This window comes from Thunnus thynnus, chromosome 1, assembly GCF_963924715.1.
Source record: "Thunnus thynnus chromosome 1, fThuThy2.1, whole genome shotgun sequence".
Classification (NCBI taxonomy): Eukaryota; Metazoa; Chordata; class Actinopteri; order Scombriformes; family Scombridae; genus Thunnus; species Thunnus thynnus.
In genome coordinates this window covers 16,586,183-16,603,318 of record NC_089517.1, presented here as the reverse complement: position 1 = coordinate 16,603,318, position 17,136 = coordinate 16,586,183, and the positions used below count along the sequence as shown (strand labels likewise).

The 17,136-nt window shown below is 40.4% G+C and overlaps 1 protein-coding gene across 5 annotated transcripts in view; it reads right to left on the bottom strand.

The window, feature by feature from the left end:
• Positions 1-17,136, bottom strand: part of ankrd11 (ankyrin repeat domain 11) — a 111,244-nt gene that overhangs the window by 20,813 nt on the left and 73,295 nt on the right. For all 5 annotated transcript variants that reach the window (XM_067587244.1, XM_067587254.1, XM_067587235.1 and 2 more), the window contains 2 exons: positions 6,730-6,875; positions 1,656-1,788 (listed from right to left, as the gene is read on the bottom strand). In XM_067587244.1, the coding sequence (XP_067443345.1) occupies positions 1,656-1,788; positions 6,730-6,816 (220 nt within the window). In that variant the 5' untranslated portion in view covers positions 6,817-6,875. The remainder of the gene's footprint in view (positions 1-1,655; positions 1,789-6,729; positions 6,876-17,136) is intronic.

The following is a 17,136-nucleotide window of genomic DNA, read 5'->3' as shown; positions in this document are numbered from 1 at the left end:
GTATATGATTCACCATACCCCCCCATGCATAGTTAATGCCTATCAGGTCAAGCCACAGCGGAAAGAGGGGTTGATAGTGTGATAGGGTGGATAGTGGGTGGTGGTGGGGGGGGGGGGGCAGTGACGTGTCAGAGGTGTAAAATTTTGCAGAGGGGCTAGACACTGACTCAGCAGGGTCAGGACTTCAAAGGCCAGGCAACAAAGTCAGACTATAAAACACAGATATGCAGAAACTTCTCAATATACAGTTGAAAAAGGTACGTAGACACAAAAGTCTTGACCAACAAGCAGTATGGGACTAAAACAACATGCACAGACATAGATACAGAGCGAAGCCATCCGAATAAACTACCAGGCTAACCACCACTAAGACAAAATAATATTGCCAGAGTGATGCAATACATCTGAATAAACATGGCATATTAAAATGACAGACAGATGCTAGCTATTTCTTTGTATCAAATGTGGGAATTGTGTAATGGCATCAACCCTGAAGTCTTCCAGTCTTCTTCAGTTTATAAACACAAGAAACTACTAAAAGTCAGTTCTTTTCAGTATATGTTGCAGAGAGGTTAAGTTGAGAGTCAAGGACTAAATGACCATATAGCCCAACCCGCAAACTATTAGCATATTAATAGACAGACTGTCCAGCTATTGTTCCTGAGATGAGAGTTCACACCTCCTCTTACCGAGGGGGGTGTTAAACCTCTTTTCTGGAGAAGCTACAAGAAGCAGCTGAGGAAAGCCAACAGGTAAATAACATTAAACCAGCTAATGAGAATAAAATAAACAGATGAGCATCTCGAAGATACAGAACGCTCAACAATCTTGCAACATGAGCATGCAAAAGGCCATGACATGCACAGAAACTACAGGGATTCAAGAGAGCCAATCAAAGGAGTAATGAGGAAAGTAATGAGATAAGTTAGAGTTTCTCAATCAATGCTTCCGCTAATTCATAATTCCCTTGAGCTACACAGTAATTACACACAAGTCCACGTGTCTACAAAGCGAGTGTCCGATCTTACTAAACTTGACCGCAAACCATAATAGTCATCTGTTGCAACACACACACACACGCACATGCACACACACGCACGCACGTTCTGCTTTCCACTCCTGTCTGGAGTGGAAAGCCTTTTTCAAGTGTAATCACAGAATATAAACCAATGTAGCTACTCAGCCAGAGCTGACGATGAAGGCTGTTACCAAAGCCTCTGAGTTGGACCATTATCAACAAACTAAATCCTGAACCCCTTAAAGCCCAAAGCCAAACAAGCATGAGCAGTAGTCCTTCTCTCCCTAATTAAAGAAAACACAAAGCCAGAGCCTTACCAAAGCCAGACCTGGTCAGGCCTGTATGTTATACAAATCCTCACTTAATTGGATCATGATTTTGTGTGGTCTTCCTCTCCTTTCAGATTGCGATTGCGGGAACAAACTCCTCGGTTCTGCCACAGACACACAGCTAACTTTGAAGCTAGAGTTGGGAGCCCATTTACTTCACAAAGCCCAACCCCCTATCACACAGCATGCCTAACTACTTCCTGCCAGCCCGAGAGGATGTGATGTAATAGTTCCCATTCTCACTTCACAGTCACATGGAGGTGGAGATGTCAAGGCAGATGAGTAAATGCATCCCGATATACTCTTACCTGAATCAGAATCTTTCTGGTCTCCATTAGCTCCAGCAGTGAAGGGCAGCTTCCTTTTAGGGGCCTTTTCTTTCATCTCTTTGACCCCATCACTGCGATCCAATTTGGGAGTCTTGTTTGACAACACTTTATCCTGTGAAAGAGACAAATCAGGGCATGAAACACTTTGAGTAACATGGTTGAGTGGCAACAATGTAAAAATAGCACTGCAATTCACACAATGTCTATTTTTTAAGAACAGAAAATATGAGAATTTAAAAAGAGACACAAGCCAACAGAGACAGACGTGTATAAGCTAGCTGTGGATCCTCTAGTCTCCTCGTTTAGTTGGTACCGTTCTCTGCCCTGACTCTTTTAGCCATTATGGGCTCTGCAGAGGAAAACTTTTTCCATGGAGTTTCCTCTTAGATTCCACAGCACAAAGAGCCAGGCGCAGGCAGAGGAGGCTAAGCTGACGCCGGCTCGGCTCTGTGGTCTACAGCTGCTGGAAACAATCACATGTCTGAGTGTATCTGCTATCAGCAGATGTAAATACTTATGTTTGTTGAACTTGTTTCTTTGTTGTTTTGGAATCTGTTGGTGATAGTGACTCTCTTATCCCAAGTAGCAGCTTTTTAACAGAACAGAAAAGATGTGACAGAAATAACTATGTCTTGAGTTGTGCCTTTTGTCAACACACATGATAAAATGTGACAAAATTATAATGGTTTCTTGTAGAGGATACGATTAATAATTATTGTAATTGAATTATTTTTATTATATTAATCTATATATATATTTCTGGATTAACGGATTTCCTTCTTGTCATTGCTTTACAATTGCTTTGAAAAGAGAAAAAATAGCAAAGCCTTACTTAGAAGCTTTAAGTAGCAACTGTCCATTATTTTTACTACGTACATTTGGATGAGTAAGAAGTAAGTGAAAAAAAAAAAAAGATATACAGATACACAAAAACACGGTAGGACACTATTACATCTATATAATATGTAGAAAACCGTCAAAGGAAAGCTGTAATGCAGACGATATTGTCTTCATCAAATATTTTACATTCTTTACTAATTTCGATGCTGTGTACAGTTGTATTAATAAGGAATACACAATCATTAAAAATAGTATCTTGGCAGATACTCAATATTAAAAAGGACTAGGACTGGTTCAGAGACAACAACCAAAAACAACAACAACAAAAAAACTTCACATACATTTCAGTGCGTAAAGATATGGTGGTTAAAATTGTAATATTGGTGACCCAGAGGTATAAGGGTCCTAATGACCTACACACACACAGTGGCTTTGTATTTCCTCCCTCCACCACAGGAGGGATATACAGTGGAAGTTGCTTATAGTGATTGTGTGTGTTGTTCTCAAACTGGTCACTATAAGTGGATGATTATTATTCCCAAGTTTTTTTCTTTTCCTTTATTTCTCATGCAGATTACCATCTAACTAACATATTTATTACATGAATATAAAGTAATGAAACCTAACCCTACAGTACAGGTCTCCGACTTCCGTTGCGCCAAATCGGACAGTGGTCTGGTTTCTTGCCAAACTCTGATTATAATTCTTGATATTTTAAAAGTTTCCTCACTGAATATAGGCAGTGAATGCTGGTTTTTGATGACTTTTTAAGTCTTTTAACTGATCTACAGTTCGGCATTACTTGCTAGGCCTGATCCCTGCAGTTTGAGCCGCTGACAGCTGTGTGGACGCCACGGCACGGCTGGTGGAGCTGACAGCTAGTGGAGCTAGCGGCTAAATGGAGCCAACTGCTAAACGGAGCCAACGGCTTACCTCCTGTAATTGCTGGATTACAGCTGCTGATTGTCTGATATCCAAGGCAGTGTCTGAAACGCAGTCGTGGGTTATCCACTTGAGAGACTGCGTTTTTCGCAGATAAGGTGACGGATCCTGAGCTGTCCGGGCTCATGTCAGAGCTCCTAATCATTGAGAGCCTGATCAGCCAACTACTTAACCAGCAAGCTAAACTGCACTCTCGCCTGGTCAAGCTGAGACTGCTGGACAAGACCCAAAATCAACACTGTAAGTGGACTACTTGATTACTGTAAGCGAATTATTTAAACAGCATTTGTATAGGAATGATTCTGTTTCAAGCTTTTTGATTCATACAAGTGGTTGATCACTGTAGCCGTTATCATTATAAGTGGTTTCCACTATACGTGATGCACTCTTTATGAACTATATAATCTGCAAAGTAGAATAAGATAAAGAAACAGACCTATCTAAATTTGTTATCTATTACGATTAGAAAACTATTGTTATGTAAAAAAGAGGTTTGTGCCTTTTATCACACCATAAGTTGTAGTGAGTGTCTGGTCCAAGGTATGCATACTAAACACATCCTCCTTAAATTCAGAAATATCTCAGGTACAGTTGTCAGTATCGGTGACACGCTCTACGGAAAATAAACATTACTGGATTAAGCACTCAATGAGAAGGGAAATTCCGCCAGTAAATCCCTGATGTTTTTGTCAAATCTCTCAATCCTAACTTCACAAAAAACACATAAGCATGCAGGCAAAGTGTGTGTTTTGGTGCAAGGTCAATATGTTTTAACCACTATGCTTCAAGTACAGAAGGTTTAACGTCTCCCTCCACTCAAAAATATAATTTTCTTCTTGTTCCTTGTTGCAGAATGATGTATTTGCAGAGTTTGACGCTAGAAGGCTGTTTTCATATTCATTTACTGAACGTGGGAAATTTTAAGGGGCGGGCCTATGAGCATGATTTGAAAAATAAATAGTTTGGAAGCCAATCCTTGTCCAATACTCAACTTACACAAGTGTGATGTGGAAACTTGAAGCCTCCAGCGCACATACAGTGAGAACAGACTTTACAATGAAGGATGAAACATCTTGTGTCCAGCAGTTAAGCTTCTGAGATGAAATATATTCTTCTCCCTCATTAAATTTATTTTTTAATGAAGGCGAAGGAGTAGGTGTAATTTTAAGGATTTTAACAAGATAACCTTTTTTTTTGTGTGGAAAAACCATATCAGACACAAATTATTATTCAAGGTAGAGTATTTTATATCATCTTAAAACATGTCTGGAGGGGATTTTTGAGGTCTTATAGTGGAGATGCAGCTCAGATGTAATGTACACATGCTCACTTTCTTTCACTTAATTTCTCAGCCCTATCTTCTGTCCCCAACTCATCTCTCTCTGTCCTCGGGGCAGGTTTTCCATTATGTGTCGACTCTTTGAACTCCTCCCCCTGCCCTGCCCCAGTCATAAGACTATGATGTCATGGTACAGTAGAGACAAACAGTGTCAGCTACAGTTAGCTGATCTCTCCTTTCGCTCTCCCTTCCTCTCTCTGTCTGTGTCTCCGCTCGGCTACATCAAGGCTTTTTACAAGAGAGGAGACAATTAACGCTAAAACCATGATGCGTACATCTGGGCATGTGCAAAACATACAGTATATCTAAGAGGGGAAAGTGAAAAGCAAGGGAGCGATTTCTTTAAGAGAGAAAAAAAACACAAAAACAGATAACGGTAAATGCAGAGTGTGTTGGTAGAGAATGGTCAAAAAGGCAACGCTTATCCCCACGGTTAGTTTTTTTTGATGAATTGAATTTTTAAAAAGCTGTGACAACTGGAAACTTCCCTCAGATCTGCCTTCATAAGACACCCTGTTTGGTGGTCTCCTAGCAATGCCTGATCTTTTCGTTTCACTCCGTTTTCCACCCACCCCTGTGCACTTCATTCCCTCCCTCCCTTCCGCCATGCCAGAGTCTGATGCAATCCTTTGCAGAGGGCTGTAAATCTATGCCTGCATAAGCACAACCTCTCCTCTCTTCGCCTCTTGGTGCTGCTGCTTGTAGCTTAACAGTTGGCACACACTATGACATCATCAAGCTGCGCCCGACACTTTGTTCCACAGCAAACAACATGACTGCGACTGTGTAAAATTAAGGGGACGTTTCCGTCATAGCCTAAATTCAAGACAGAATATGTCTTAACCGGCCAGCGAGCCTATCCCATTCCAGAGGAGCCTCTGAATGTGGCTGAGAGATGCATCCTTCTTTGTAGTCATCAGTATCCAACATCCATTATGCAATAGTCAATTGTGTAATTGTGCATTAAGATGAACCGGTGAAGTTGGGAAATATCAAATAACCATTTTATATTAACCAGGATTTTTGCATTCATCTGGTTCCTGCAATGTGTAAATAATAGAAGGCTCTTGTCTAGGCATGTTCACTATTAATTAATCACATAGATGATTTCCTCATCTGTTGTGTATATTAAAAGGGGATATAGCTCTAAGCTGGGCTTCTGCATTGGTCATATATTCCAGCGAACCTAGTGAAGACGAATTCAAACATCAACCAGTTGTTTTATAATTCTAGCTGTTTTCTTATGTTTTATAAATGTACATAATATGCTATTTATCTACTGAAGTGTTCATCTGCTATTAGCCAGTCCTAGGTGATATCATCTTCATCAGTAGATGCCAGGCCCGACACAGATTTAGGTTTGAATTGCTTATTTTTAAAAAAAGGAGGCACGGTTGACGACGTGTTTGCTTAACTGGCAGGGTTCTCAGACGTTCCACCTTGTTACTGATATGTGAACTTTGTAGCTCTAGTAACTGAGAAATATTGCACAGTGTGGCAAATCCAAGCCAAACTTTGAAACATTACCTCATTGACACAGATGGCATCACAGACACTGAGAAACTTGCCTGCTTGCCTCCTACGAAGAAGAGTCAGGGAGCAGCATAAACCACAGAACAGCATCACCGAACAGAAGCTGGTAGACATGCAAATATCATGCTCAAGGACACTTAAAGGGGGGGGGGGGAGATACTTTCTGTCACAGTGCATGTAACCCAGGCTTTCAGGTTGAAGGATGGTCTGGCTACCATTTCAAAACCAACTTTGGTATTTCTAAAGCTCACGTTCCCTTACTATCTTAAAATTGTTGATCACATGTAGTGGTTTAAAGTCAGGTTTCAAGGATAAACAGTAATTCATTTTGGGATTATGTGCTTATACAAACATTTGGTTATTGGGCACTGAGTGAGTGTGTTTGTTTATCAGTCTTACCTTCTTCCCACCCTGCTTTTCCACCATGTCGGTGTTGAGTGGGAAGTGGTCCAGCTGGGGGGTTTTAGAACCCCCACCTTTGGGCATCGTTCAGCTCTCCCCACGCCAAGCTTCATTCACGCTGCCATTGCATCGTCATCAACCGTCTAGAACAAAGAGAAAGGGAAAAAAGAGAGCGGGGGAGGTTAGCACCTGGCCACTATGGTTCTTTGAAAACACATTTACACACTGCCAGACAATGCAGCCATTAGCGGTACATCAAGCACTCTATTTTCAACCATTACACCCCTGCTCTGGAGGAAGAGCAGTTGTGAGGGAGGACAGCAGTCTGGGTTGCAGCTGTGGCAGGCTAAGGGCCTGGTTATGACAGAAAAGTATGGGTTCATATGACGTATTGTCCCACCAGGTTGGTTTATCAAACGTGTTTATAGCTGTTCCAAACAGCCACACTAGAAGGTGGAGTGAAAAGCTGACTGTCACAGAGAGGGGGGGGGGGGTACGATCATTGTTAAATATGGTGATAACTGTGCACACATTTTCAATCATTCTCTCCTGGAAGTCATTCGGTGTTGCATTTGGTTGTATGTATGAAAAATTGAAAAATGACAGACATAGTTCGCCAAAATAGACTTTTGTGTCATGGTTTCAGACACAAAACAGACTAAAAACTCTATGTAGTGCTTTGGTAAACCCGACCTTGTTTTCTGACAGAATATTATATTGGACTTTGTCAACTCTGAATACAGAACAGCAGATCAGCGACAGTGTTACCTGTAACTTGCAGCTGCATCCAGCTTTAAGCACAATCATCGTCCAAAATAAGTAAAAGAAACAGCAGTAAGGGTTAGAAACACCGGTACGATATATCCAGGCTCAATGAGGAAAAACATTTTGTAAATAAGCCTCAATAAAGATATATAACGCTGCTCACTTTATCTTTGCTAACCGGCTGGTCTTAAAACGCACATTGGACGAGACGTGCGCAATGCATTCTTGTTGTTGTAGGATTCCCACTTAAGAGCGGTATAGGGAATCTACAGCCTTTTTCTCAATTTTCTATGGTCATAGGGCACCAATTTCAAAAATACACATTTCTACTACATAGGTGACCTAGTTTTAAGAAATCACCGTACTCACAGCGCTGAATTTTTCCTTTAGCTCTATTCTAATTCATGGCCTCCCTATCTTAGCTAAGTAGCCTTCTTATAACAACAACAACAAAGTTACCTGCTATGATTGGTTTTCTTAGGAACTCATAGAAGTTTCTGTACAGTTTAATGCACTCTGTGTTCCCATTGTCTATGTTGTCACCTGTGCTGGTACACAACAACATGTGTTTTACTATCCTGTGCCCTCCTTCATGAAGAGAGGCCTTCTGCTTCACAGGGCCATGAATTAATCATACATTCCATCCCTCAATTCTTTCCTCCATAATGCACTTTCTTTTCTGAGTGCGTCCAAGTATAATCATCCTTGTGACTGACCGAGTGAGTGAACAGATGAGACCATGGGTGCATCATTTTCTTCTCTACGCCGAGACATTGGCACTCCTATCTTCCCTGGCGCCACTTCCATCTCTCCTACCCCCACCCTCCTTCCCTTCCTTCTGCAGTTATCCTATTCAAAGACTGCTATTTATATCCCTCCAGTCAAGTCAGTCAAGTCAAGACAGCCAGCCAACCAACCAGAGAGGCACACAACTACAGAGGATGTACTGCTCCCCCCTTTACTGGTGTATAGAAAGAGAGACATAGCAAACCACAGCCCCCTTTCCTCTCTCCTCTGGCTTATTGTTACCCCTTCTGCTAGCCACTCGCTTCAACCATCCTTAAACTCCCACCTCTCACCACACCAAACAACGTAGCAGGAAGGTCGACTACTCTCAGAAATAAACAAACCATGCAGCGACACACACACACACACACACACACACACACACACACACACACACACACACACACACACACACACACACACACACACACACACACACACACACACACACACACACACACACACACACACACACACCTCAAACTGGGTCAGCTGGGCTTATAGAACAATAATCTCTGCACTATTTTGGGACTACTATGATGGGCGGTTATAGCAACAGAGCATTTCGCTGACATGCAAAATACAGGAAAATGATGTTTGCAAGCTAGCAGTCACACAAAAGGCACACACAAGGAGAGGAAACCCTGTTCAAAACCACAGGCCTCATTTCCTTTGTAATTCCATCCCAATCAAAAGATACATAACATCTGCTAACAGTGTGTGTCTGTGTTTCAATCAGTGAAATGTTGTTGCCACTAAACAGTTGATTAATTCCATGTGTGTATTTGTGTTTACATGAATGCGCAAGTGTTTTTAACTGTTTTTCTACAAAAATAACACCAAGTATAACAAAACTACTCATTTCTTTTGTAATGATGTCAAGCAGGATTGTGGGCTCGACTGTAAAGGTCGTCTAGCTGCCCTTGGCATCTAAATTTAAACCATTGTAAACCAGTTTGCTCAGTGTAGTTAGACTAAAACAGCAGTGGGTGGCTGTAAAAAAAAAAAAATCTTGGACTGAATGCTCTAAAGTAGGAACTGTGTGGATACCATGCTTTGGATTATGAATTTAGTGAACCAGGCTGGAAAAATCATGAATTACATAAAAGACAAAGAATGTCTGCCAACTATAATTTATTCTGCTATTGCCAGTATTGCCAAAATGTTTGCCACATTTTCTTTTTTTGGAGTGATGATGATCCCTTTGAGTACCCTATATAACTTTAATGAAAACAAACAATGTTCCAAATGTTTTACGTGATACAACTTTAGTATTTGAACGTCACGGCTGTACAAACCTTCACCTAAACATGTTTTGACTGAGAGGAAGTGGCTGAGCTGCACTAATAATTCAAAATAAGATTGATAATGTTTGATTGCCATTAGTCTACTCTAATTCATTTGCACCTTTAATGTTACTAGCTTGGCAATATCAGTGATACATCATGAGGTTACAAACTGTGGTTAGCATCTTGTTTTTTTTAAAGTCCAACTGATATAATCGAATCATTCCTCTTTGCAGTCAAACATAATGTCAACATGTTTTTAAATATATTGGTAATAGTTTTGTATTGTTAAAATGAAGACAAAAGGTCTTTGTACTGTGCAGTCGGCTGCTATCAAGCTCAGTGTGACGTCTGCTCTGCCTATGATTGAACGCCACGTTATTGCTTTATTCAAGATTTGATTTGCTGTATTGAAACAAAGACTCCAGCTACGTAAGCGGATAACAGAATGGTATTTCATTGAATTAATGCAAAACTAGCGGGAGCCATCATGTAACCAAAGATTTAATTTCAGTTGGACTTTAACCTCATTAACTCCGTTTGGACACCAGCGTCCACTAGCTGTCCCTCTCTCCCTTTGTTGTGGTAGTGTCGTAATAAGGAAGACCTTGTGTTTACAAAAATATGGACTCTCCAAATGTCCTTTTTAGAAATCTGACTGCGACAATTTTATAAATAATTATCACGCTGTGTGCCATCTTCTTCAGACTTTAGGCAGGTATTCATTGGTATTTAGTTTACAGTCCCATGCTGCCCTTGACCTCTACAGACAAAACCACTGGCAGCTATTTACACTGAAAAAAAAAAAAAAAAAATTTAGGGAGAAAAAATGTTTAAATTTTGGCTTCAAAGACCTTCTGATCTGTCTCTGTATCACCTGGAGTGTTTCTGACACTTTCACCAGAAACTTTGGGAGGGTTTCTTTCTGGCAAAATCTAATGTATGCATAAAGTCACTGTGGTTCAGGAGCTACAGCCATTTTAATTGCTCCAAAATAAGGGTGGAGTGGAATAGGTTAAACAACCACTATATGAAAAAACAATAGAGACTTATTGTTGGAAAGGATCTTTATGCACTTGTGGGGAGATTTGAATTAATACATAAAACCATTAATATTAACTAGAAGATATAATATCATATCAATAAAAGAATTCATTTCAGAGAGAAGTTAAATCAGCTCCAGTTAAATATTCAAACGGGGTAGTCCGGCTAAAGATAGGAGCATTTTAAAAATATTTTTAATGTTTTATGCATGACGTCAGCCGAGTTCGACTTGGCCATGGAGATAATAACTGCAGAAAGGAGTGGTGAGAGGTGAGCCAGAGAAGCAATCTCTTCCAAATGAAGGACAGGACCTGCCAGTACTACTCTCCATCCTTTCTCTCTCCCTTGCATAAACACACACCTTTCTCCCAACGTCCCTTGTTCCTTTCTCTCATCTTTCCTGTAGCATCCTCTCTATCCTCTGAGCCACTCCCTCTGCGGTCAGATAGAGGCCAACACTTCAGCATATTGCAGCATGCTGTGTGCACACTCAGACACACACCACAAGCACGCTTACACCAGAATGTTATAGTACCAGCATACTTGACTTGGGAAATTCATAATGTGATGCTTGGCCATATTAAGCAATTTTTAAGACCTTCAGGACGGAAAACTATATCACCACTTGTCTGTGTCTTAACAAATACGCAATGAAAGTGAAACTGTCATGCAAAATGATCAAACACAGTTTGATTCACAACTTAAAATATTATTTCTCCAGTTAAAATAATTTCGGTACAGTACGTCACGTATCCAGTCAGCTCTAAAGCTAGCAGCTAAGCTAACTAACAGAGGCCTCCTCCAGGATCATACAGAATCAAAAATGCCATCTCAGCCTTCATGAATCTCTAAATAGGAGTAAATGCAGCCATATTTAAAAGTAGTACATGTGGCTGTGGATGTGTCTACTTTAAAGCATGGGAAGTTATTCCTTTACATCCTGCCTTGTGCCCTAAAGGAAAGTGGTTCTAAGAATAAAAATGCTGATTTTGTGCCAGAATGCAGGTACACTAAAATATACGCAACTGTGATCTCAAACCTGGAGGGCTTATTGACCAATCTCTAACATACCAGTTTTTAGCTTTGCAAGCTGCTACTACATGCACTTGTGATTATACATGGGGAAACAACATACAGAGATAGGAAACACAAAGATGTAAACACACACACTGCTGAGAAGTGAAAGTGCAGATGCAGATGAAACGCAGTTGTTTGCTCCAACCCTATGCCACTCCTAACTCATGACTCTCAATGTACACACAGAAACACACCTCAAATTTTTCACACTGACAGCTGAACTACACAGCAGCTGCATACAGGGATGGGCATGTTGCTCTCTGTCTGTCTGTCTGTGCTCTGGTGTGTGTGTTGTGTGCACAAACCCCATTGCCTATTGCACAATCAGATACAAATCAACAGCACACTCCCTGGCAGTCAGTCAACTGATATCCCTGTGTTGGTCAAGCTTACATATAGTAACATAAATGATGAAGCAAATGTTGCACAGGTCACAGTGTCCTCATACCAGAGATGCAGGCTAAGTTTATACTTTTCTAAGGAAAGTCATCACAGCTGCTGCAGTAACACAGTGGAAGTTAATTAGGAGCATAGGTGCCAGATCTAAACAGATATTCATACACTTGTCTTTTTAAGTATGCAAATTTTAAATGTATTTTCTAGAGGTTTACAAAGGCAGATACTAGAAAACGGCTTTTGACAAAAATCCAAGTGCACCTGACTCAACTGAACAAATATGTACATGGCAGAGGAATGGCAAAATCAAACTTGTGCTGAAACATTGCATGGTCTGAGTCAGAGAACCCAACACATCCGGTATTGCAGCAAGATTTACTGGCACAAGTTTAAGGCTAGTGCTAAAGCTAGCTTAAAAACACACACCTGCCTAGTGCTGCAACTAACAATTATTTTCCTTAGTGATTAATCTGTCGATTATTTTCTCGATTGATTCATTGGTTGTTGAGTCTATAAAATGTCAGAAAATGTTGAAAAATGTATATCACTGTTTCTCAAAGCCCATGATGACGTCCTCAAATGTCTAATTTTGTCCAAAATAAATATCTTTCTCCAAAGATATTTAGTTTACTGTCATAGAACACTAAAGAAACCAGAAAATATTCACATTTAAGAAACTGGAGTCAAAGAATTATGACTTCTTTTTCTCTTAAAAAATTACTCAAACCGATTAATCAATTATCAAAATAGTTGACAACTTATCAGTTAATTGTGCAATTCTACACCTGCCAAATGTGTTTTCAGGGGAATTCAGTTCAATTCAACTGACACAGCTCGTTGTGTTTTGTTTCTGCGTCACCCGCCTGGACACACTCTGATATAACTTAGAGGTTTAAGGAAGGTTATAAAAATCACAGCTTTGCTTCTGCAGAGATTACACAGTGCCTTGCCATTCTTTGAAAGACTTGTTCATTTGTCATCATTTACTAATTAGGGTCAAGTCTGAAGTTAATAATTAACGTTCACATACAGTAAAACGCAGAGGTGTAAAATGGCTTTTCAGCCCATCTCTCTCTCTCTCCAAACAGAGATTCTTCATCATCTCACAAACTTTTGAGCAAAACAAACATAGGGAAGGGTTAATGGTGCGTATTGGGACAAAGCTTGTGTGTTTGTCATATGGCTAGGCAAAATAGATCAGTATTCCTCATTCTCAATCAATCTTTTTTTTTAATTAATTGTGAACCGTACTTTGTTGTTGAATTTAACAACAAAGTCATTACAGAGTCATTTCTCCTACACTGACATTTGAAACATTAGAGAATGCCAGCTAACAATGTCCAGTTTGACCTCCGATTACCATGCAGTCTGATCAATTAAAAGACAATTTAACAGGTAATTTCACATATCTAAACAAGTACTGCAATTTGTGTTATAAGAAAGTCTTCTGGTTATTGTGAAATTGAAATTTTACCGTATCACCAAGACCTAGTTTGTGCATGTTTGTGCCCTGCGGCGCCTGTGGCAGTCTATTGACATGCCATGCAGGAGAATGGACTATAGAGGGACAGCAGCAGCAGCAGCAGCTAGCTAGCCTGTTTGGTGTGCAAATAAAGCCAGCCGGGATCGGCTGCAGTATCCTGGCAACCAGAGCCCAGCTTGGCTGCTCAGTCCCTGACCTGGGCCCATTCACTTCATTATAAACCTGTGTAGAGAAAGAAGAGGCCGACATACGAACGCACACACACAAACACAGGCTAACACATACACAAGCATTGAGAGGAATTATGTATTATGCTAGAACAGGACTGTGGTGCTTACAAAATGAGCAGCATTACTGTGTGCAGAGTGTTTTACCAAATAACCCTGATTATCTGTCCTTCTTGAGGGTGGAGACCAAGCTTCTACATGAGTTTTTACAGTTTGCTTTAGGAATAGTTGATACACTATGTCCCTAGAACTAGTTTGTATTTTCAGCAACCAACAAAGTTCTTGGCTTAGAACAGTATTAGAGCTCAATCTGTCATTTCTTCTTCCACTAAATAAGATCCTCGTGCCTAAATGTCTATATGAGCAGCAGGTGATACACAAGAGCGACTGGAAATGACTAGATATATCTGAAATGTGAGTGAGTGGGAGTGGTCCTATTATCCATAAGGCTCTAGGAGTAGAGAGAGCAAAGGAGTGAGATGTGGGGAGGAATCCAATCACTTGGTCTGATTTTCTATTCTGAGCACGTTCACTCTCCCTTACACCTCTCTGTTCCATCCAATAACAGCTCAGTGCTTGCTGCCTGCCTGCCTGCCAGTCTGGTAAATCATGCTGTCTTTGCCAGTGACCTCGCTAAGATAGCGGCAGGCCTGTATATATATGCAGCTAGGCTGCAGGAAGGCCAGAGACAATCTAGTGCTTTTTTTCCTAGTGCTTTTCTCCTCTCCAATTCCTCATCACGGCTCTGACTCATTCTTATTTCTTCCCCCTCTCCTCTCTGAGTACTTCTCTCTCATCTGCCTTTTTCTCTATTCTCAACATCTCGCTCTCTCTCTCCTCTCTCATAGGCAAAAGCCTGACATTGCCACAGCAACGTGTGAGCGCACACACACGGAAAGCCTGTTGCCTAGCAACTCAGGGATGAGACAGATGCAGGCCTATCAGAGAAGCCGGTGAAAGAGCCGTGAACGGAGAGAGGGAATCTATTGATAGAAGAGTGCCTCTGCATATCAACCTCAAGCAATGAGGATTCAATCACTTTCTGACCTTTGGATCACTGTCTGACCAAACAGGGCTGTTTCGTTAATTCACACACTCCTATGTGCTGACAAACGTCATTTCTAACAGAGCAACTACACTGGGGTACACAGTTAGTTGTCTGTTGTCACTTTGCATTCATGTTTGTACACAGAAAAAATAGCCTAGACGATGACATGATGTAAAATGTGCAGTGAAACTCATATGTGTAAAAACCGGTTATTGTGAACACAGTATTTAGAAATATAACCAGTATAAGTTTACAGCACTACTACCGTCAAGACAACAACAACAAACATTAGCTGAAGCCACATTATCTGCTCCAATTCTCTGAATAGCTTGTCCTTATTTTCACATGCCCAACCCCCCCTGACTGAGTGGTTGTCAAGCAGGACTGATGGAAAGAACAACATTGTGTTTGGTAAACCCATCTTCCCATGCAGGGAATGTACCCAGGCTGATTAGGTTCACAGAGCAACGCACAAAATGCAGCACAATAACAAGAATTCATCTTAAAGGTGTCCTAGTTACCAGACTGTGTTTTTTAAGGAGTGGTTTGAAGGAATACTTTGAATTTAACATCACAGTTTTTGCCTAATACTGTAATGATTACACTTAGAAATCGTTTGGCACGAGCTAAATCTGTTATCTCTGTGTGTATGTGTGTGTGTCAACCTAGACGGCTAGCCATTTCTAGCCATTGCCTTAAGCTGCCAGTATACTCCATCATATCGGATTAAGGGGGGCTGTGCCTGACAATTTCTGTAACTTTCCAAAACAGACAATCATACATTAACACCCACTTCACGTAGTGTTGGGCCAGCTATGCAGAGGCATGGTTTGAATGTCTCTTTCTCTCTCTTCTCTAGCTCTCTTTCTTTATTCCTCACACACCTATTTCTGTCACTTTTCACGTGTATAACTGAGTGCAACATTGTGACTGTCTTCCAGGGGAGAATGTCTGAAAATGTGCGCCGTTTCCCCCCCTATGTTAATGATATCACGTCTTTCCCCTGTCTATCACAGTCGACTTTCCATGAGGTCCTAAAGAGTGACCGTTTCAAACAGCTATAAACAAATTGGATTTTTGACGTGGGTGGACAACACATCGTACCGACCCGTTCTTTTCTATTATAACCTGGCCTTTCAGCTACACCCACACTGAGCAGCTTAGTGAATTTAGATCTGAGGACAAAAACAAAACAGTATAGATGCACTTCTTATTGAATGATTCGCAGTTTATTCACATTAATCAAGTTCATCTGTTGAGTTTATGTATATAATCAAAAAACGCCAAACACTGTGTATCTCTTAATTAAATTAACAAATAATAACATCAATCTTCAGGAACACTTAACAATAACAAAGTGTGGAGCATTTATTCTCCTCCTAACAGCCTAATCCTAACAGCTCACATCAATTTTAACATTTCTGCCAGACTTAGATGCAAATCTACTTCTGACCTAAACAACAGTCCAAAACAAGGTCAAACTACCGCAACGACTCGTGCTGAATAGCTTTCAAACTTCTGTCAAAATAAAATTAGAACAAAGAATTTGAAGGAAAAACATAGCTGATGAATAAATTACTTTCATGACTTTCCATGAAATTATCGAAAATATTTCAAGCTGAGAGGCGAGAGCCAATTCGCATGGAAACCACAACATCATTGCAGCCCCATGTGCTGAAACAGTACAGTATGTGCTTACTGACGCTGCTAGCACAGAAAACATTAAAGCAAGCCTTACATTTCCACCAAATATGAACTTGACAATTACATAATCCCTTACACACATTTAAGAAGTGTGACATATCTGACAATGCATACGTTTAACCCAGCAGTTGATGGAGAGAATAGAAGGATGTGAGTAGCAGAATAAAGAATACATCTCTGGCCGAGGGTGACCATTTCTACATCAAAGACTAACTAAACTAACTAGTCAATATATCTCCTACTTATAAAAGCTGAAAATGATTCTTCGATGAAGAATGTTTGGAACCTTTCTGTGCCTGACAAAAAAACTTGACGGATTGTAAAAAGATAGTCATTATGGGAACATAAAACAGTGAGTAGATATAATATATGCCTTGAATAAAGATCAAACCATCTTCTTATTCCTGAAATTGAAACATCAGGGAAGGTTACCAAGATTCCCAAACTACAATAATAGTATTGTAAATATGATTTAATAGAAACTAGATTTGATGAGCAGAATTGCGCAGAAATAATTAAAACAATACGCTGCTCTGCAAATAGCCAATTAGAGCCATCTGCGGATGAGTGGTTGAAGTGAAACTGCTG